The sequence below is a fragment of the Malaclemys terrapin genome, chromosome 12 (assembly GCF_027887155.1).
Source record: "Malaclemys terrapin pileata isolate rMalTer1 chromosome 12, rMalTer1.hap1, whole genome shotgun sequence".
NCBI classification, from domain to species: domain Eukaryota; kingdom Metazoa; phylum Chordata; order Testudines; family Emydidae; genus Malaclemys; species Malaclemys terrapin.
Genome location: NC_071516.1, coordinates 38791881 through 38814858, shown reverse-complemented (window position 1 = coordinate 38814858; position 22978 = coordinate 38791881). Strand labels below are relative to the sequence as shown.

Below are 22978 nucleotides of genomic sequence, written 5' to 3'. Positions count from 1 at the left end.
ACTTCTTTATAACAGGCAGTAGCTCCATGGAGCAGGAGCATGTGTTATGCTTTGTGTACAAGCAGTTGGTAAATTGCAGAGGGTTCAAAGAAGAGCCACAAGAATGATTAAGGGGTTAGAAAACCTGCCTGATAGTGATAGACTCAAGGAGCTCAAGATTAAGGGGTGACTTGATTACTGTCTATAAGTAAGTACGTGGGGAACAAATATTTGATAATGGGCTCTTCAACCCAGAAGACAGAGGTCTAACACCATCCAATGGCTCAACATTGAAGCTAGACAAATCCAGACTGGGAAATAAGGTGTTGATTTTTAACAGTGAGAGTAATTAACCATTGGAACAATTTACCAAGGGGTCTGGTGGATTCTCCATCACTGACAATTTTAAAATCAGATTGCATGTTTTTCTAAGAGATCTGCTCTAGGAATCTCTTGAAGTCAGTGAGACTATTCATGTGCTAAAGGTTCAGTACATACATAAGTGTCTTGTTGAATCAGGATCATAATACCTCCATTCCAGTGTGAACAGAGTGCCCTGTAATGACCTTGAATTGACTGACAACACTGCTCACCCATAGGCAGGATATTTCCTGTCTTGTACATCTATATCAGTGTTTCTCAAACTGGGGGCCCCAACCCAAAAGGGGGTTTCAAGACTATTGTAGGGGGTGATCATGAGAGTGGTGGCTGCTGGCCATCCACCCAGCTCTGAAGGCAGCACCACAGCCAGCAGCACCACAGAGGTAAGGGTGGCATGGTATGGAGGGGGATCATCACAGCCTGAAACAGGCCCACCAACAGCAATTCCAGGCCCCAGGGCAGAGCAGTCAACAGGCCCCCTAGCAAGACATGGCTGAGGTTTATGACACTAATTTTTATCCTATTGATAACACATTAGACCCCACTATACATAAGTTGTGGCTTCCTGGATGTACTTAAATTTTTTTCCAGTTACAGCACCAGTATTAATCAAATTGTGAGCCTAAATATAAGACATAGAATTTGTTATTTTGAATTATATATTTAAATTAAATAAATAGATTATGGGATGAAATTGGAGAGAGTCCAGAGGAGGGTAACGAAAATGATTAGGGACTGGGGCACACAAGGAGAGGCTGAGGGAACTGGGCTTATTTAGTCTGCAGAAGAGAAGAATGAGGGGGGATTTGATAGCAGCCTTCAACAGATTGGTCCTGCTTTGAGCAGGGGATTGGACTAGATGACCTCCTGAGGTCTCCTAATCTTCTATGATTCTATGAAATTAAATAATATATAAAACATTTAAAGAAGCACAAAGTACAAAGTAAGAAAACATCTAAAGTATCCCTGTGAGAAAAAGGTATGGGTCAAGGCCAACACTATGAGTAAATGACATGCCCTTGTCCTCTGCCTTTGTTGTCTCTGCAGATCCAATGCACCTATCCAATGGCGACTGGAAATCACACCACAACACCTGGTTTCATCCTCTTGGGATACTCCAACCTCATGAACCTGCAGGGTTTGCTCTTTGTGGTCTTCATGGTCATCTACATGGTGATCCTGCTAGGGAATGGTGTCATTGTCTTGGTCACAGAGTTGGATTCTGCCCTGCACACCCCCATGTATTTCTTCCTCAGGAGATTGTCCTTTGTGGAGATTTACTACACCTCAGTCACCCTGCCCAAGATGGTGGCCAATTGCCTGGAAGAGGATGGAAGTATCTCATTCACCGACTGTGCTGCCTAGATGTATTTCTTACTTTTACTAGGTGGCACAGAGTGTTTCCTTCTGGAGGCCATGGCCTATGACCGTTACGTGGCTATATGTAACCCCCTGCATTACACACTTATTGTGAACAGGGATGTTTGTGCTAGGATGGTAGCTGGGTCCTGGCTTGTCAACATCCTGGTTCATTTTGGGTAGACATATTTGTTTTTTCTTTGCCCTTTCACGGGTCTTGTGAAATTAACCATTTCTTCTGTGAACCATTTCTTCTTTGCTAGAGCTGTCCTGCATGGACACCTATAGGAATAAAATTGCTGTGTTTATGGCCGTTTTGCTATTCATAATCACCCCTTTTTTCTTAATTGTTATCTCTTATATTAAAATCGCCAGCACGATTTTGAAAATGCCTTCAGCCGAGGGCATACACAAGGCCTTCTCCACCTGCTTCTCACACCTCACTGTTGTGACTCTATTCTATGGCTCTGGTATGATAGTGTATTTGATACCCAAGTCAAGGGACTCAGAGGACACTGACAAACTGTTCTCTCTGTTTTATACCATTGTGACTCCGATGTTCAACCCCTTCATATATAGTCTGAGAAACAAGGAAATGAAAGCCGCCCTAAGGAAATTAGTAGGTAAAAAATGATTCCACAAAATACACCACATACTCCTCAAATAATGTTGTAGATTCCTCTAATGGCAATGCAGGACCCACAAGATACATTTCTGGTACTTCAAGAATAGTTCTATATTTCTGAAGATCTATTCTAGACTCCTTGGAGAGTCCACCAGCCATATTCTTGATTATTATGCGTTCCAGATTGCTCAAGACACATTCTAGATATCTTAACATTCTGAAACGATTCCTTCAGACATGTTCAGCAAGATACATTTCATATTCCTCATATTTTTCATGTTGAACTCCATTATGTATGGTTTAAGTAGTGGAGGAAAAAGTATTCTCTTGAGGGAAATGTCATATACAAATCAATTCTTTCATGTAGGGTTCTTGTAAATGTAAAATGTGGCATAACTTTAATAAAATAAACATATGTAATGAAAGAATATATCCTGATATAAATTCTTTCTTTCTTTTATTTTCTGGACAGCTGCATTCAAATCTGAAATGTAATCCATTCTTAAATGTAATCCAAAATGAAATATATTTTAAAATGCCAATTTTTGCCTTATATATTAAAAATGTATATACTTGGACTGAGGTTGAGATGAAAATAGGAGACAGACCTGTTGAAAATTCTCTGCTTAAGGATAAAAGGGGTAAAAAAACAAGGGTGATGTCATGGTAGGGGTCCACTACAGATCAGGAAGAAGAGGTGGATGAGGCTTTTTTTAAACAACTAACAAAATCCACCAAAGCACAGACCTGGGTGGTGATGGGGAACATCAGCTACTCAGACATCTTTTGGGAAAACAACACAGCAAGGCACAGATTATCCAACAAGTTCTTGGAATGTATTGGAGACCATTTTTTATTTCATAAGGTGGAGAAAGCTACTATGAGACAGGCTGTTCTAGATTTGATTTTAACAAAGAGGGAGGAACTGGGTGAGAATTTGAAAGTGGAAGGCAGCTTGGGTTAAAGTGATAATAATAAACCTATTTATTTCCTTCCTTAATATTCACTACTCTGATAAGAGGCTGATTCCTTGATCTTTTCCACTCCGGCCAAATTGAAACTGACCTAAGACAAAGGGAACTTCCCTCCTTCCTTTTGAAACATCTTGTTTCCCCATTGGTTCCTCTGGTCAGGTGTCAACTTGGCTAGGTGAACTTCTTAACCCTTTACAGGTAAAAGAGGCATTAACCCTTAACTTATCTGATTATGACACTTCCCAACTGTCAGGGTGATAAGCACTGGACTATATTGCATAGGGAGGTTGTGAAGTTTTTTAAGAGCTGGATAGACAAACACCAGTCAGGGATGGTCTAAATAACACTTAGTCCTGCCATGAGTGCAGGGGACTGGACTAGATGACCTCTCAATGTCCCTTCCAGTCCTACGATTCTATGATTTTATCGTATCACACTTATGAAAATATTAATTTTAAATTCCAATCATTAGTATTACAAACACTGGCTTAATTTTTTATCTTCTCACTTTTAATCAGTGTTACCTAAAAGAAAATGCATATATTGGTGTAAGGTAGCTTGGAAAAATCTGGAAGGATATATTTGGCACCAGGGACCCACTCCTGGATTTGATAAGCACCTATTTTATGCTAGTCAGGGCTAGTCTCTATATATTCTTATACCATACTCATCACAATAGGATTTGAGCACTTCCCCAATACTACACTAATCACTCAGAAGAGCTTACAGGTCAGGCACTGTACGTAAAGTAGATAGAATAGACAGCTCATAAGAGCATTAGGAGAGACACTATACTGTTCACATAATTTTGAATGTTGGTGTTGCTTTACTGGACCCTGCTTCAGGCACTAGAATCATAGAAAATCAAGGTCAGAAGGAACTTCAGGAGGTCATCTAGTCCAACTTCCTGCTTCCAGACAGATGTTTGCCCCCGATCCCTGAGTGGCCCCCTCGTGGATTGAACTCACAAACCTGGGGTTAGCAGGCCAATGCTCAAACCACTGAGCTATGCCTCCCTTCCAAGTACTATAGGACATATAGGAACTTTAATGGGACTTAAAAATGAGTTTAAAGTTAAGCAGAGGTTTAACTGATTTCTTTCAAAGGGAGGACCTAAAGGAGAGCATCCAAATTTCTTTACAGCATTTAAGTTTTATTAATCAAAGTAGAACTTCAAGATCAATAAGAAATTACAAAAGATAAAATAAATATACAGCGGTGTGTAAGGGACTGGGGCATAGGTGGTCTTGCCTAGCAGTCACAGCTGGGTTGAGGTCTGCTCAGCAGGGACGGGAGTCACCAGGCTGAAGTTGGAGGAATCACAAGGCCCTGTAACCAAGAGTGAGGATCAGAGTCAGGCTGGGGTCTAATGTTGGAGTCTAATCAACTTTGGTCCCTTTGAAAATCCCAGGAAGAGCTCAAAGTATTTCCATTTTCCATTTCAAAATATCTGCTTAAAATGAATTTCAAAATATCATTTACAAATATTTTTCCCATTTCAAAATGCTAATTTCAAATGTTAAAAAAATAAATGGCATTTTGATGTAAAACATCGTTTCAATGTCATTTTAAGGTCAGACTGACACTTCCTCAGGACATTTTTCATTTTGATCTGATATTTCTACATGATAGACTTTTCATCCGAATGTCAAAGCATTTAGTTAAAAAAAATCAACATTTTTTTATTTTGATATTTTCTAATCAAATTCTTGAGAATTTTTCATTCTGTGAAAATTTTTGATACTGGTACTCTTCACTCCTATTTAAGATGAAAATAAATATCAAGATATCGGAATTTATCACAAGACAGAAATTCTATTTTCCAACCAGCTCCAAACCCAGTCTTTTGCATTAACACATCTTCACACCTCAGGGGAAAGGAGTGAGAAAGGAAGAGGGGCTGGGGGGAGAAGCTGACCCCACCTCCATCTCCTCCACTGCAGGGGAGATAGGAGCTTGTCCACCAAACTCCGCATTCTGTCCATTAAGCAATAAGCCCCTTTGGACTAGGGCTGAGCAGAAAATATGGTTTTTCTTAAGAAAATTTTGACTTTATGACAAAAGAACAACCCTACATTCTTCTCTTTGGGAGAGGTTTCCTCGCTGGACAACATCTACACCATGGGTTTCCTTCTTCCTGAGCTACAGTAGTGTATCATGGGAATTCCATGGCTGCATTGCATCATGGAGGATGTAGTGTGGCTAGGGAGTCCAGTCCATAAAGGAGAATATGATCATAATCCAACTGAAGTACAGCTCCCATGAGATGCTGAGGCTTCATTTCAGAGTAGAGACATGAAAGTTTTCAGTTTTCAGACAAAAAATGTTGGGGTGTTTGTTTTCCCCACATAGCAGACATTTTTTACAAAATTATTCCTTTGGTTGAAAACCAAATTTTCCATGGACAAACAGATTGGACAGGAATTTTTCAATCAGTTTTACTTGTGATTGCAGCACAGACAGAAATTGACCTGAAGGTTCAGTGCTCCATTATCTGCCCTTGGCAAGAATAACCATGGGAAGTCATTGGTTCCCTCCCTCATTCATGCAGATAGAAGAGACTGGGGATTGTGCAAACAAAACTCACTAGTTTCTTCTCTTGCTGATAATGAGACAGGAGCCATGGACCTTGAAGAATGGATTTTCCTGTCTCCCACAAAAGGGATTTCTGCAGAGGAGGTTGAAGCACATTGGCCAGGAGCAGGGAGTGGAGGAAATGTATCTACCACAATCTCTGCTTCTACTTGTTCTTTTGAAAAATAGATGACTTAAGGTGGGCTTTTCAAATGAGCCAAAGGACTCCCACTACGTTTCAATTCCCGGTGTAACTCCCTGGAATCCAGTGGACTCACACCAGATGAATTTTGCCCAGTCTCAAGTGGTTTTCTACTGAATTCCTGCAATGCCAACTGGGGATAATCACAGCTCTGCACTCCAGTGGTGAGCTGGAGCCAGTTCCCACCGGTTCGCAGGGAGGCACGGTGCGGCCCAGTCCAGCTCCAGCCGAGCGGCTCCCTCTGGCCCGGCTCCCTGGCCCTGGCCTGGCCCCCGCCAAACGCCGCAGCCCAGTCCCGGCCCGACTCAGGCCCCGCGGCACCGGTCCCAGCCAAGCGGCTCCGGCCCTGCGGCGCTGGCCCCGGTCCCAGCCGAGCAGCTCTGGCCCGGCCCGGTTCAGGCCCCGTAGGGTCGGCCCCGGTCCCAGCCAAGCGGCTCCGGCCCCGTGGCGCCAGTTCCAGTCCAGCCCGAGCAGCCCTGGCCGATCGGACCCGGACCCGGCCGAGAGGACCCAGACCTGGACCCGGCTGAGCGCTCCAGGCAGGGAGCAGGGAGGGGGGTTTGGAAGAGGGCAGGGGAGTTCGGGGGCTTGTGGGGGATGGATAGGGGTCAGTGCAGTCAGAGGGCAGGGAACAGGGGGATTGAATGGGGGCAAGGGTCCCGGGGGGCAGTCAGGAAGGAGCAGGGGTTGGATGGGGCAGTGTGGGGCAGTCAGGGACAGACAGAAGGGGTGGTTGGATGGGGCAGGGATCCCGGGGGGCCACCAGGAATGTGAGGAGGGTTTGGATGGGGCGGCAGGGGGCAGAGAGGGGACAGGGAAAGGGGGTGGATGGGGCAGGGGTTCCGGGGGGGCCTCAAGGAACATGGGGGGTTGGATGGCAGGAGTATGGGGGGGGCATGACCCCCTCATGGGGTGAGGAGGTGTGAACCTGTTGTTAATATTTTGGCAGCTCATCACTGCTGCACTCCCAGTGGACGGTGTGCTTGGGGAATTCTCCACGTGGCCTGGGTGCTCCACTTCCTATTGACAACTGAATCCCTGGGTTGATGTTACAGCCTTGCCATACTCTGCAGGATTTAAACATGGGCACACGGAATGCTTGACAAGGTATCCTGGGGAACAATGACATAAACCTCTGCTGGGCAACGGAGGAGATGAGGAGTGAAATGTTGAAAAGTGACTAACGGCCAAGTGCTAAAGGCATTTAGACACCTAAATATTCAGATAGGTGCCTAGCAGGGTCCTCAAATATGCCTAACTCCCATTGATTTCATGATTTATACCCACTGTCACTAATAATCACCAACCGGCCGATTGGTCCTTCTGAAGGACCAATAAGCCAGCTCTATTCTGCGAAGCCTATCTGGATGGTGCAAAGGGCAGTCCAGTCTCCAGGTCCCATTCCTGACCTGCACCTCCACAGAGATTGAACCAACCATAACTTGTTAGGTAGCATTGCCAATCATAATGCACAAACCAATTTTAAACAGCTGCACCAATGGCTCATGACCTTTAGATATATTTTCTTCTTGGTAGGCCATGCAAAATCTGCTGGCTAACAATTCTTTATTGTCTTTCTTAGACTAACATTGCAAAGCTTCAACTAACAACTAATTATGGTAACACCTTATCTGATTAACCTTCCATTAGAAACACTCACTTATGTAGCTACAGAGAGTGCTTCAAGACGAGATTTAAAGTTGGGAATTAAAAACTGTAAATGACAAACAGAATTAATACAACTAATGGCATTAGTACAAGAAAAACCTACCTCTAATCACATGAGTCATTGATACTTCAGGCCTGCCGTCATGAACTAGATCATCCAGTTAGTTGTTCCTTGGACTGGGCCATACTGTTACTGATTTGAATAATGTGAATGTCCTTTCTATTTAGTAACTTCTTAAGGTTTGGAGTTAAAGGATTTATGTGGACCCTGAACTGGGGTGATTCTTATTTATAGGACATCAGAGTGTAAGTCGATGCTCATTTCCAGCACTTTCTAAAACTTTTTGGAACCCGGTCTACACTGCAGAGTTAGGCCGAGACAAGGCAGCTCACGTCGACCTATCTACATTAGTGTCTACACTAAAACTTCGCTCCCACTCATGTAAGTTGCCTGTTATGCCAACTTAATAACTTCACCTCCGCCGAAGGTGTAGAGTCAAGGTTGATGAAGTGTCACTGTAGATCCAGAACTTCCTATCTGAGCTGCCCAGAAAATGGAGGTGGGGAGAGAAACAGATTTTCATTGAAAAACTGAAAACCCCAAACTAATATGAACGTATATTCAGTTTTGGCAAATGAAAACCAAAATGTTCCACCTAAACCCAGAAAAAATTCCATTTACAGTTGCCAGTTTTATGCTTCAACAAAAAAGAATATCACTGTTCTGGAAAAAAACTTATTTTTGTGACTGACAGTTTCCTCTTAGTTAAAAAAGCCAATTTGTGTCCAATAAAAATATTGGCAGCATTTTCTTATCCACTTTAACCTCAGCACAATCCAAGACCCAACACTCAGGTGGTGTAATTAAAACCAAGAATTGCTAAGGCCAGAGAGACCATTATATTTAAATACAATATATAGTATGTTAATTGGTGTCCCGGGATTATTTTTGCAATGAAAGAACAACCTCATATTTCTAGAGAGGGCTTTTTTCCCTCATTCCTGCTTTGATTCCTTAGGACACTTAGCATGTCAGAGAAGAATCTTCTCTTGTTTGCTCTCTATCTTCACACTGACAGCCCCTGGTTCATGTGAAGTGCCTGGGCGTTTATTGTATGAAATACTTCTGACCCCAGATTGATGTTCACTCAGGTTTGTTCCTAAACTGATTCAGGGCTATATTTAGTGCTGTAGCTAAATAATTTTGATTCCTATTTTATGGTCCATAATTGCAATTTAGCATCTCCAATAAGCAAGTATAAGCATGTGAACGCGCGCACACACACACACACACACACACGCAATCCAGTCCACACACAAACTGCTACTGAAATACTAAAAAAAGAACAGGAGTACTTGTGGCACCTTAGAGACTAACAGATTTATCAGTTGGAATTCACATCTAGAGTAATTTTTAGAGCTAGTGGAAACTTTTTTTTAACAAAACCGTCTTCTGTCAGGAAACGCTGCTTTGAGAAAGTGAAATGTTTTATGGGAATGGGGCAATGTTTACAAAATGTTAGATGAGAAATTTGGAAGCAATTTGTTTCAGCTTTCTTGTTTTGTTTTAATGTCAAAACTTTTCATTTCAATTTTCCTTTCCTTCCCTTTTGTAATTATCTAATAAGATAACTTTGGGTTAAATTGATATTTCAGTAATAAAATAATTTCTGTGTTTAGAATTTCATTTGGTTGAATAGTTGCTGATGGTCTTGAAATTTTGACTGGTATCCAGTTTAACTGGCAAGTGGATAAGGACTTACACCAAGTATCCATATTTCCATACTGGCACCCTAATCTCTTCACCCCCACCCCCAAAAAAAGGCAGAAACTTGGAATCAATTTAACATTTTGTGATAAGACTTTCATTTATCATACTGTGATTCCAAAGTTCTGGATATGTTTTAGCATCATACCATATTTTAAATGAGTCCATTTTAACTTTGATAGCATTGTGTAAAGACCTGGGGACTAGAATATGGGTCTGCAGAGCCTGAGGTGGCCATATTCTCCTAGTGCCACTCAAAAGTCATGCAGAGGCACTGCCAGGAAGCGCTGTGGAGAGTAGGCACCACAGGAAGTACTGCCCATGAGACCCAGAGTGACAGTACCCTGCGGCCCTCTGATTGGCTAAGTGCCCCTACTTAACCCCTGGGCTTGCCCCAGTGAAGTCATCTGGGCAACCATACAAACCTTGGCCTGCTTCAAGATCCGACTTTGCCTTGTCTCCTCATCTCCAGTCTCTGACTCCGGCCTGACTTTGGCTCTGATTCCTGCCTCTCGATACTAACCTGATTCTGCCTCTGATCTCGGGTTTCCGACCCCAGCCTGACTCTGATCCTCACTCTTGGTTACGGGGCCTTGTGATTCCTCCAACTCCAGTCCAGTGACTCCCGTCCCTGCTGAACAGACCTCAACCCAGCTGTGACCGCTAGGCAAGACCACCTAGGCCCCAGTCCCTTACACACCGCTGTATATTTATTTTATCTTTTGTAATTTCTTATTGATCTTGAAGTTCTACTTTGATTAATAAAACTTAAACGCTGTAAAGAAATTTGGACTCTGTCCTTTAGGCCCCCCCTTTGAAGGAAATCAGTTAAACCTGTGCTTAACTTTAAGCTCATTTTTAAGTCCAATTAAAGTTCCTATATGTACTCTAGTGCCTGAAGCAGGGTCCAGCAACAGAACACCAACATTCAAAATTATGTGAACAGTATAGTGTCTCTCCTAATGCTCTTATGAGCTGTCTATTCTATCTACTTTACGTACAGAGTCTGACCCCGTAAGCTCTTCTGAGTGCTTAGTGTAGTGATGGGAAGTACTCAAATAATACTGTGATGAGTATGGTATAAGAATATACATAGACTAGACGTAAATAGCCAATGAAGTTCACTTTTTTTGCAACAGTGTTACACTGTTGACTCATATTTAGCTTGTGGTCCACTATGATCCCCAGATCCCTTTTTCTCTGTACTCCTTCCCAGGCAGTTATTTACTATTTTGTATGTGTGCAACTGGTTGTTCCTTCCTAAGTGGAGTACTTTGCATTTGTCCTTATTGAATGTCATCCTATTTACTTCAGACCATTTCTCCAGTTTGTCCAGATCATTTTGAATTATAATCCTATCCTCCAAATCACTTGCAACCCCTCCCAGCCTGGTATCATTCACAAACTTTATAAGTGTTCTCTCTAGGCCATTATCTAAATCACTCATGAAGATACTGAATAAAATCAGCCCCAGCACTGATCCCCGCAGGACCCCACTCGTTATGTCTTTCCAGCATGACTGTGAACCACTGATAACTACTTTCTGGGAACGGTTTTCCAACCAGTTTTGCACCCACCTTATAGTAGCTCCATCTAGGTTTCATTTTCCTAGTTTGTTTGTGAGAAGCTCATGGGAGACAGTATCAAAAACCTTTACTAAAGTCAAGATATATCACGGCTGCCGCTTCCTCCCAATCCACAAGCCTTGTTACTCTGTCAAAGAAAGGTTATCAGATTGGTTTGACACAATTTGTTCTTGACAAATCCATGCTGACCATTATTTATCACCTCATTTTCTTCTCGGTGTTTGCAAATTGATTGCTTAATTATTTACTCCATTATCTTTATGGGTACAGAAGTTAAGCTGACTGGTCTGTAATTTCCTGGGTTGTCCTTATTTCACTTTTTATAGGTGGGCACTAGATTTGCCCTTTTCCAGTCTTCTGGCATCTCTTCCATCTTCCATGACTTTTCAAAGATAATTGCTAATGGCTCAGATATCTCCTGAGTCAGCTCCTTGAGTATTCTAGGATGCATTTCATCAGGCCCTGTGCTTTCTCTATTTTAGCCTCTTCTGATCCCACCTCATTTTTACTGGCATTCACTATGTTAGATGGCCAATCGCCACCACCTTCTTGGTGAAAACCAAAACAAAGAAGTCATTAAGCACCTCTGACATGTCCACATTTTCTGTTATTGTTTCTCCCCCCCTCCCCCGCATTGAGTAAAGTCATACCCTGTCCTTGGTCTTCTTCCTGCTTCTTATGTATTTGTAGAATGTTTTCTTGTTAATCTTTATGTCTCTAGCTAGTTTGATCTTGGTTTGTGCCTTGGCCTTTGTAATTTTGTCCCTATGGTCTTGTGTTATTTGATTATATTCATCCTTTGTAATTTGACCTAGTTTCCACTTTTTGTGAGCTCTTTTTTTGATTTTTAGATAATTGAAGATCTCCTGGGTAAGCCAGGGTGGTCTCTTGCCATACTTCCTATCTTTCCTACACAGTGGGATAGATTCCTCTTGTGCCCTTAATAACATCTCTTTGAAAAAGTGCCAATTGTCTTCAATTGTTTTTCCACTTAGACTTGCTTCCCATGGGATCTTACCTACCAACTCCCTGAGTTTGCTAAAGTCTACCTTCTTGAAATCAATTATCTTTATTTTGCTGTTCTCCCTCCTACCATTCCTTAGAATCATGAACGCTATCATTTCATGATCACTTTCACCCAAGCTGCCTACCACTTTCAAATTCTCAACCAGTTCACCCCCCCCAACCAGTGACCTGGCTGCTGGGGCCCCCAATCCCACTATCACCCCTTCCCCTGTCCCTATTCCTGACTCCGACCCTGCCCCTGTCACCGACCCCATCCCTGTCCCCTTCACTTCCCGTGATGCTATTGCCGCCCCTGGAGTTGTCTCCTTCCATATCCCAGAGGATGACCCCCAAGGAGCGGCCTTTGTTTTTCCCTGTCCCAACCCACCAGAGGCTGCTATTTTCCCTCCGCCGCCCCCCATTGAGCCAGGGTCTGAGGCGGGCCACGTGGCGCCAGCCCATTGGACACCACATCGAGGGTCTGCCCCCTGCTTTCCCGTCTCGATGGGCCACGGGGCTGTGACAGGGGCCCCGCTGGGGGATAGCCATAGATCGATAACCCCACCCCCCCGTACGCTGAGAGAGGAGCTACGGGAATTCCTTGAGGATGTCCGTGGCTCCCGCAACAAGGTACAGCTTGCACTCCAGTGATGGGGGGATTTCCATCAGATCCTCCGGGCTGCGAGGGCCCTCATGGGGGAGGGTAAGAGGACCGGGAGGCAGGCCGCCGCAGCCTACCAACGGGTCCGCCTCTTCCGTGACTCCTTAATCGCCTATGGGGTAGGTCATGGATTGTTGCGCGGCCCAACGGAGGCTGTGGGTGTCTCTGCTAGCAAGGATCCCCCCCAGCCCTCCTCATGGCACCGATCATCTTTGCAACATTAAACACTCGGGGCTGTAGGATGGGTCTCAGCAGGAGCCAGGTGCTCTCCTTCCTTCGGGAGGGGGGTACTCTGTGATTTTCCTGCAGGAGACCCATACAGATCAGGCCGCTGAAGCTAGCTGGCGGCTGGAGTGGGGGGACAGGGTCTATTTTAGCCACCTCACAGTTCGTATGGCTGGAGTGGCGACCCTGTTCTCCCCTGACCTACGGCCCGAGGTGCTGGGAGTCACCAAGGCCGTGCCGGGCCGCCTGCTGCACCTCCGGGTCTGCATGGAGGGGCTTGTAGTTAATCTCGTCAACATTTACGCCCCGACATTGGGCCCGGAGAGGTTGTGTTTTTATCAGCAGGCGTCCGCCTTCCTCGGCACCTTGATCCTCGCGAGTGCCTGGTCCTGGGCGGGGACTTTAACACCACCCTTGAGGAACGGGACCGCTCGGGGACCGAGCAGCACCTGGCCGCCGCGGATGTCCTCCAGGAGATCGTCGAACATCACTCCCTGGTGGACGTCTGGCGCGACCACCACCCGGATGATGTTTCGACATTCACTTTTGTCCGGGTGGAGGTCCATCGGTCGTACCACTCCCGGTTGGACCGCATCTATATGTCACGCTTCCATCTTTCCCGGGCCCACTCCTCCAGCGTCCGGCTGGCCCCTTTTTCAGATCACCATCTAGCCACCGTGACAGCCTCTCTCTGCACGGAGAGGCCGGGGCCGGCCTATTGGCACTTTAATAATAGCTTGTTGGAGGATGTGGGCTTCGTGGCGTCCTTCCGGGAGTTCTGGCTGGCCTGGCGAGGGCAGCGGTGTGCCTTTCCCTCGGCGCGGCGGTGGTGGGACCTGGGGAAGGTGCGCGCCCAGCTCTTCTGCCGTGACTACACCCGGGGCGCCAGCCAACGGAGGGATGTGGCGATAGGGCAGTTGGAACGGGAGGTCTTAGAGCTGGAGAGGCGTCTGGCCACCAGCCCCGGTGATCCATCCCTCTGCAGAGCGTTCCGGGAGAAGAGGGAAGAGCTGCGGACCCTCGAGGACCATCGGGCCCGAGGTTCCTTTGTTCGATCCCGCATCCGCCTCCTTCGGGAGATGGATCGCGGTTCCCGCTTCTTCTACGCCCTGGAGAGAAAGAGGGGGGCTAAGAAGCATGTCACCTGCCTTCTAGCAGAGGACGGCACCCCCCCTCACGGATCCAGCAGAAATGTGCGGGAGGGCCAGGGCCTTCTAGGCAGGCCTTTTCTCCCCGGATCCGACTGATCCTAACGCTTGCAGAATGCTCTGGGATGAACTCCCGACGGTCAGCGCAGGTGACCAAGACCAGCTGGAGCTGCCTCTCACTCTGGCCGAGTTCTCGGAAGCCCTCCGCCGCATGCCCACCAATAAATCTCCGAGCATGGACGGGCTGACCGTGGAGTTCTACCACGTGTTTTGGGACGTCCTTGGCCTGGACCTTGTCACCGTCTGGGCCGAGTCCTTGCAGGGCGGGGTCCTCCCTCTTTCGTGCAGGCGAGCCGTGCTCACCTTATTGCCGAAAAAGGGGGACCTCCGCGATTTATGGAATTGGCGTCCCATCTCGCTCCTCAGCACAGACTATAAAATCGTAGTGAAGGCCATCTCGCTGCGGCTAGGGTCCGTGCTGGCGGACGTGATCCACCCAGACCAGACCTACACCATCCCGGGCCGCACCATCTTCGACAACTTGTATCTGGTCCGGGACCTCTTGGAACTCGGGTGTAGGGATGGTCTGTCGTTCGCCCTCCTGTCCCTGGATCAGGAGAAGATTTTCGACAGGGTGGACCACGGGTATCTCCTGGGCACTCTGCGAGCGTTTGGCTTCGGGCCCCAGTTTGTGGGGTTTCTCTGGGTGCTGTACGCCTCCGCAGAGTGTTTGGTCAGGCTCAACTGGACCCTGACTGAACCGGTCAGCTTCGGGCGAGGAATACGTCAAGGGTGCCCCCTCTCGGGCCAGCTGTATGCTCTGGCGATCGAGCCCTTCCTCTGTCTCCTCCATAGGAGGTTGGCAGGGTTGGTGCTGCGGGAGCTGGAGCTGCAGCTGGTCCTGTTGGCGTACGCCGACGACGTGCTCCTCGTGGTCCAGGACCCGGGCGACTTGGTGCGGGTGGAGGCTTGCCAGACCATCTATTCGGCGGCCTCCTCCGCCCGGGTCAACTGGGTCAAGAGCTCTGGCCTGGTGGTAGGGGACGGGTGGCAGGGGAGCTCCCTCCCACCCGCGCTTCAGGCCACCCGGTGGAGCGCGGGTCCGCTGCTCTATCTCGGCGTTTACCTTTCTGCCACGCATCCGTCTCTGCCGGAGAACTGGCTAGGTTTAGAGGGCAGAGTGTCGGAGCGGCTCCGGAAATGGACAGGACTGCTCCGGTGTCTCTCCCTTCGAGGGAGAGCACTGGTGCTCAATCAACTAGTCCTGTCCATGCTCTGGTACCGGCTCAACACCCTGGTCCCAGCCCCGGGCTTCCTGACCACCCTCCGGATGTTGAATCTGGAGTTCTTTTGGTCAGGACTGCACTGGGTCTCTGCTGGGGTTCTCCATCTACCCCTGGAGGAGGGAGGGCAGGGCCTGAAGTGTCTGCACGCTCAGGTCCACGTCTTCCGCCTCCAGGCTCTGCAGAGGCTCCTTTATGGTGCAGGTAGTCCGGGCATGGAGCGTATTGGTGCACGCCTTCCTGCGCCGCTTCCGAGGGCTCCGATATGACCGGCAGCTCCTTTGTCTCCATCCGAGAGGTCTTCCACGAGGCCTCTCCAAGCTGCCAGTCTTCTACCAGGACCTCCTCCGGACCTGGAAACTGTTTTCAGTGACCAGGTCTGTGGCGGCCACCGTGGGGGCAGATGTCCTCGCGGAGCCCCTGCTACACAACCCCCAGCTTCGTGTGCAGGTGGCGGAGTCCCCCATGGTGCGCCAGAGGTTGGTCCTAGCAGAAGTCACCAAAGTCGGAGACTTCCTGGCTACGACCGGGCAGACTGGCTGGATCCCCTGACGCTCGCTCAGCGCATGGGGCTCTACAGAACTCGTACTCCCCGGCGCATACTTCAGGAGGTGAGGGCCGCTTTGCTGCCCGCTGCTCGGGACTATCTCGACTAGGTCCTGCGAGAGGGCACGCCTCGCCCACCCTCCACTCCGAGCCCTCCAGACTTTTTCATCAGGCCTCCACCCCGTGGACCCAACCAGCCCCCTCCCCGTCCATTTGCCATGAGCCGGCTGCACCATCTGCAGCCGGTTCTGTTCTGGACCGCACCAAGGAAACATCTATACACGCTCGTGCTCCATGTTCTTCATGTCCTCACCCTCGCGTCCCGCCCTGATACAAAGTGGCGGGACCTTCTGCCACCTCTGGAAGGTGAGGAGCCCCGATGGGCCAGCTTTTATTCTGCTCTGATCCTGAAGCCCACCGGGGACATCAGTTGGTGGCTCCTTCATGGATCCGTGAGCACGGGCATGTACTTGGCGCGGTTTACCCCATCCCAGACACCTGCCCCTTTTGCGCCGTGAGAGAGATCCTGGCGCATGTTTACCTGGAGTGCGCCAGGCTGCAGCCCCTATTCCGGCTCCTCACGGATATTTTGTTAAGATTTTGGTTGCACTTTTCTCCTCACCTTTTTATTTATGCACTCCCTATCCGTCGCCCCACAAAGTCATGGTACCTCCTGGTCAACCTCCTCCTGGCCCTAGTGAAACTGGCCGTCTATAAAACCAGAGTGAGGAGGTTGGCCGATGGAGTCTCCTGTGACTGTGGAACATATTTCAGATCCTCCGTTCATTCACGTATCCGGGCAGAGTTCCTCTGGGCGGCGTCCGCTGGCTCCCTTGACACCTTTGAGGAGCAGTGGGCGCTGTCCAGGATTCTCTGCTCGGTGTCCCTATCTGGTTTCCTTCATTTGACCCTTTGAACTCACTCCTGTCCCTGTTCTTTTATTAGTTGTCCCCCGTAACTTTTTGGTCTCCATATCCTGTGGACCCCCCCCCCTTATGCTGGGGGGGATCCTTTAGCAGTGGATCCCAATAGGACCAGACTCCTGTACCCTACTGGTCTGGGTCTGTCACACAGGATATATTCTTTCATTACATATGTTTACTTTATTAAAAAGCAACAGAGAGTCCTGGTGCACCTTTAAGACTAACAGATGTGTTGGAGCATAATCTTTCGTGTCATGCGTCTGATGAAGTGGGTATTCACCCATGAAAGCTTATGCTCTAACACATCTGTTAGTCTTATAGGTGCCACAGGACTCTCTCTTGCTTTTTACAGATTAACACGGCTATCCCTCTGATACTTTAATAAAGTTACATCACATTTTATATTTACAAGAAAGCAGATATGTAAAAATGTGAACCCTACATGAAAGAATTGCTTTGTATATGACATTTTCATCAAGAGAATATTTTTTCCTCCACTCCTTAAACTATACATAATGGAGTTCAACATGAATATTAAGCTATATTTTGAGGAATATGAAATGTATCTTGCTGAACATGTCTGAAGGAATCATTTCAGGATGTTAAGATGTCTAAAATGTGTCTTGAGCAATCTGGAACGCATAATAATGAAGAATATGTCTGGTGGACTCTCCAAAGAGTCTAGAATAGATCTTCAGAAATCTAGAACTACTCTTGAGGAACCAGAAATATATCTTGTGGGTTCTGCATTGTCTTTAGAGGAATCTACAACATTATTTGAGGAATATGTGTTGTATTTTGTGGAATCATTTTTTACCTACTAATTTCCTTAGGGCGACTTTCACTTCCTTTTCCTCAGACTATATATGAAGGGGTTGAACATCGGAGTCACAAAGGTATAAAACAGAGAGTGCAGTTTTTCAGTGTCCTCTGAGTTCCTTGACTTGGGTCTCAAATACACTATCATTCCAGTGCAATAGTATAGAGTCACCACAGTGAGGTGTGAGGAGCAGGTGGAGAAGGCCTTGTGTCTGCCCTCGGCTGAAGGCATCTTCAGAATCGTGCTGGAGAGTTTAATATAAGAGATAACAATTAAGATAAAAGGGGTGATTATGAATAGCAGAACTGCCATAAACACAGCAATTTTATTCCTGTAGGTGTCCATGCAGGACAGCTCCAGCAGAGGGGGGATATCACAGAAGAAGTGGTTAATTTCATGAGACCCACAGAAGGGCAAAGAGAACACCAAATATGTCTGCCCAAAATGAACTGGGATGTTGACAAGCCAGGACCTGGCTACCATCCTAGCACAATGCTCCCTGTTCACAATAAGTGTGTAATGCAGGGGGTTACATATGGCCATGTAACGGTCATAGGCCATGGCCGCCAGAAGGAAACACTCTGTGCCACCTAGTAAAAGTAAGAAATACATCTGGGCAGCACAGTCGGTGTATGAGATACTTCCATCCTCTGCCAGGCAATTGGCCACCATCTTGGGCAGGGTGACTGAGGTGTAGTAGATCTCCACAAAGGACAAGTTCCTGAGGAAGAAATACATGGGGGTGTGCAGGGCAGAGTCCAACACTGTGACCAAGACATTGACACCATTCCCTAGCAGGATCACCATGTAGATGACTAAGAAGACCACGAAGAGCAAACCCTGCAGGTTCATGAGTTTGGAGTATCCCAAGATGATGAAGCCAGGTGTTGTGGTGTGATTTCCAGTCACCATTGGATTGGTGCATTGGATCTGCAGAGACAACAAAGGCAGAGGACAAGGGCATGTCACTTACTCAGAGTGTTGGCCCATAACTTTCTCTCACAGAGGTGAAATCAGGCATTTCAGCCATCAATAATAGAAACCTGCATAGATACCCACACTCTTCTGATTGTGACAGTCGTATATTCTGTCTAATGTGTGTATGGGAGCATGGCAAAGTTGCTGCCCCGACACACCCCTTCCTGGCTGGTTGTGGCATGGAAGCAACTTTTGCCTCAGTTTTCCCCATTTTTTCTTTGGCTTATTCTAGCCTCCGGTCAGAACACCTTGCACAGTCCTTTAGCCAGCAGAAATGTATTCTAATTGAATTGAAAAATGGGCCATTGACCAAAAATTCAATGGAAAACATAGAAAAAAGGTTGGTTGGTTGTTTTTGAAAAAGGAGAAAAAGTTGGGAGGGAAAACACCACTTTCTATGCTAAAACTTTTGGCACCCACTGGAGAATTGTGAAAACCTTTCAAAAAAGTTTTAAAAAAGAGTTGCTTTCTCTCACATTTTAAACCTTTAACAAACTTCATGAGAGGGAGACAGGCAGATTCTGGCCCTTGATGAATTTAAAGTAGAACAGTCTTTGCCCAAATTAATTAATTGCAGCTGAAAATAAGAAAGAGTTCAATACAAAAAAAATAAAATGTTATTTAAGTGCTCCAGACAAGCTGCGAATCACAAAGCAAAGGGATACGAGGAAGAACATTAAAGGCGTATGCAAATAGTGCAGCAACATTCTCTAGGGAAAAAAACTATGAAGGCAAATATTAGATTTTCTTTTTAATGGATTTTTTAAAATAGCATATAAATTTTTCACAGAAATTTCGTATCAAGGCTTTGCTCTTTTTTGACTAGTTTATAGTGTCAGGAAGGAGTTAAAATTCAGCCAGCAGAAAAGACAGGAAAAAAAGGACATAGTTTCTGTCAATACATGATAACTTAGTTCAGCTTATTGGTAAGAAGGAACAAAGCTTGTGCCCATGGAAAAGGACAGTTCATCAAGGCTAGCAGAGTCGGGCTCAGACAAGCAAGTAGGAAAATTTTGAAGGAGAAAGTAGTTAAGGACCTTGAGGTCAATGCCAATTGGGACAAATTACAACACGGTTTTACGAAAGGTAGATCGTGCCAAACCAACCTGATCTCCTTCTTTGAGAAAGTAACATATTTTTTAGATAAAGGAAATGCGGTGGATCTAATATTTATTTTTTATTTATTTATTTAATATACCTCGATTTCAGTAAAGCGTTTGATACGGTACCACATGAGGAATTATTGGTTAAATTGGAAAAGATGGGGATCGATATGAAAATCCAGAGGTGGATAAAGAACTGGTTAAAGGGGAGACTGCAGCAGGTCACACTGAAAGGTGAACTGTCAGGTTGGAGGGAGGTTACCAGTGGAGTTCCTCAAGGTTCGGTTTTGGGTCCGATTTTATTTAATCTATTTATTACTGACCTCAGAACCAAATGTAGGAGTGGGCTGATAAAGTTTGCAGATAACACAAAGTTGGGAGGTATTGCCAATTCGGAGAAGGATCGGGATATCCTGCAGGGGGATTTGGATGACCTTGTAAACTGGAGTAATAGTAATAGGATGAAATTTAATAGCGAGAAGTGTAAGGTTATGCATTTAGGGATGACTAACAAGAATTTTAGTTATAAGCTGGGGACGCATCAGTTGGAAGTAACAGAAGAGGAGAAGGACCTCAGAGTCATGGTTGTTTGCCAGATGACTATGAGTCGGCAATGTGACGTGGCCATGAAAAAAGTTAATGTGGTCTTGGGATGCATTAGGCAAGTTATTTCTAGTAGGGATAAGGAGGTGCTGGTTCCGTTATACAAGGCACTGGTGAGACCTCATTTGGAGTACTGTGTGCAGTTCTGGTCTCCCATGTTTAAAAAGGATAAAATCAAACTGGAACGGGTACAAAGAAGGGCCACTAGGATGATCCGAGGAATGGAAAATCTGTCATATGAAAGGAGACTCGAGGAGCTTGGTTTGTTTATCTTAACCAAAAGAAGGCTGAGGGGGGATATGATTGCTCTCTTTAAATATATCAGAGGGATAAATACCAGGGAGGGAGAGGAATTAGTTCAGCTCTGTACTAATGTGGACACGGGAACAAATGGATATAAACTGGCCGTTGGGAAGTTTAGGCTTGAAATTAGACGAAGGTTTTTAACCATCAGAGGGGTGAAGTTTTGGAACAGCCTTCCGAGGGAAACAATGGGGGCGAAAGACCTCTCTGGCTTTAAGATTAAGCTTGATAAGTTTATGGAGGGGATGGTTTGATGGGATAAAGTGATTTTAGTCAATAGGTCAATAACGTGCCATTGCTGGTAATTAGTAACAATGATCAATGATGGGATATTAAAAGTTACTACAGAGAACTTTTTCCAGAGGGTCTGGCTAGAGAATCTTGTCTGCATGCTCGGGGTTCAGCTGATCACCATATTTGGGGTCGGGAAGGAATTTTCCTCCAGGGTAGATTGGCAGAGGCCTTGGAGGTTTTTCGCCTTCCTCCGCAGCATGGGGCAGGGGTCGCTTGCTGGAAGATTCTCAGTGATTTGAAGTCGTTAAATCATGATTTGGGGACTTCAACAGCTGAGTCAAGGGAGAGAATTATTCCAGGAGTGGGTGGGTCAGCTTTTGTGGCCCGCATCATGCGGGAGGTCAGACTAGATGATCATAATGGTCCCTTCTGACCTTAGAGTCTATGAGTCTGGGTCTAATATTTCAGAAGCACAAATGGCAGTGACCAATATAAACCATTGATAAGCTTATATAGTCAATGCCCGCCCAGTCACTTAGTTCTTAGAATAGAATAAACCCTCCCTTCACAGCCCACCGGATATCTGTAAGCATTCATCCCTACCTCCACCCCCCCGCCCCCCCGCTTCCTTCCCCCGCAAGGTAGCCATAGATGTTTGATGCAATTTGGATGGCCGCTATATGTACGTACTGTTCTTATTTTTATCTTTGTTCAGGGTTCTCTCTTGACTTGTAACAATGTCTGTCTCTGTATGTACAGTACAGATAAATGCAATAGAATTGATAAGAGAAGGTATATAACTGGCCATGGTGGCACCATATTTTTGAAGCTGCTTGTCAGTCTTCCCGGTATTGTGGAAAAAAAACCCTTCAGTATTGTCTGTGCCTGCCTGATTCTTGGGGAAAAGAATCTTTTTGCCTAACAGTTTTGGCGCAGCGAGCAGGGTGTGATCGGGAATCCTCTGAGTGTTTCTCACAACCAGGGATAGAGGTGAGTACCTTTTTACTTACCACCTCTAGCGCACACCTTGGTTTGGGACTCCCCGAGGCACCCCTCCACACCCCTTTTTTAATACGAACCACATACAGGACGCACAGGCAAGAGGACTGAATGAGACTGTGTTTGTGGCCAAGGTTGTTGGGGTGCCGGGATCGCTGGAGGCGAAGGCTGCACTGCCAGGCACTGAGCACCAGGGTGTGTGCTGCAGTGATTGTTGGGGTGCCGGGATCACTGGAGGCGAAGGCTGCACTGCCAGGTACTGAGCACCAGAGCGTGTGCTGCAGTGAACTGAATACAAGGGTGTGCTCAGTCAGTCTCCCCTGAAGTGCCGCTTAAGTGGGTTTCATGAAGCTGGGATACAATGTCTTATGAATTGCCCCAGAATGCATCATCGATACCCTCTATGGGGGTGGGGGACTTGTTGGCGTTCCCCAGGGTGCACCAATGATACCCTCTACAGGAGGGAGACTCATTGACTCGCCCCGAGGAACATCAGGGATGCCCTCCACGGGAAGGAGACTCATTGATTTTATGAAAGGGAAACATGAGAAGGTTCAAAAGATAATGGCAAAAGATGGATGGAATGAGGATATGAGTACGATGGATAGCGAGTTGTGGTGGTCTGGTCAGACAAAAGAAAGACTAGGGTTGTGTATTGCGAATATGAAAGGAAATTACAAGAGTTGAAAACACTCCAAAAGGTTCTTACATCAGAGCTGAATCAAAAGGCAGATTGTTGCTAGCATACAACAGAAGGGTAATTTTACTGACCCTGACTCAAGCAGCAAAATTGATAAAGACCAAAATGAAATTAATTGGAAACATCTTGCGAAACAAATTCAAAATTGGAACCTGGCACACACGGGGAAAGATCAAGATAATTGGCCCCCTCTTCCTCCTCCTCCCCTTCCCCCCCTTTTAACCCAAATTTAAGTGCCAGTGCTCCCTTGGCCCCTGTCCAAGTGACCACTTGGTGGTCAGGGGCAGGTGAAAACAGAGTGGCTCATAATACTTATAAGTACACTCCTCTC

At 46.4% G+C, this 22978-nt stretch overlaps 1 protein-coding gene and 1 pseudogene across 1 annotated transcript; one reads left to right on the top strand and one right to left on the bottom strand.

The window, feature by feature from the left end:
- The first annotated feature begins 1383 nt into the window (after positions 1-1383).
- On the top strand, positions 1384-2353 carry LOC128845881 (olfactory receptor 10AG1-like; annotated as a pseudogene).
- A 15395-nt stretch (positions 2354-17748) lies between these two features.
- LOC128847076 (olfactory receptor 10A5-like) lies at positions 17749-18639 on the bottom strand. Its single transcript, XM_054046400.1, has one exon. The coding sequence runs from the start codon at positions 18637-18639 to the stop codon at positions 17749-17751; it is 891 nt and encodes a 296-aa protein (XP_053902375.1).
- Positions 18640-22978: the final 4339 nt, after the last annotated feature.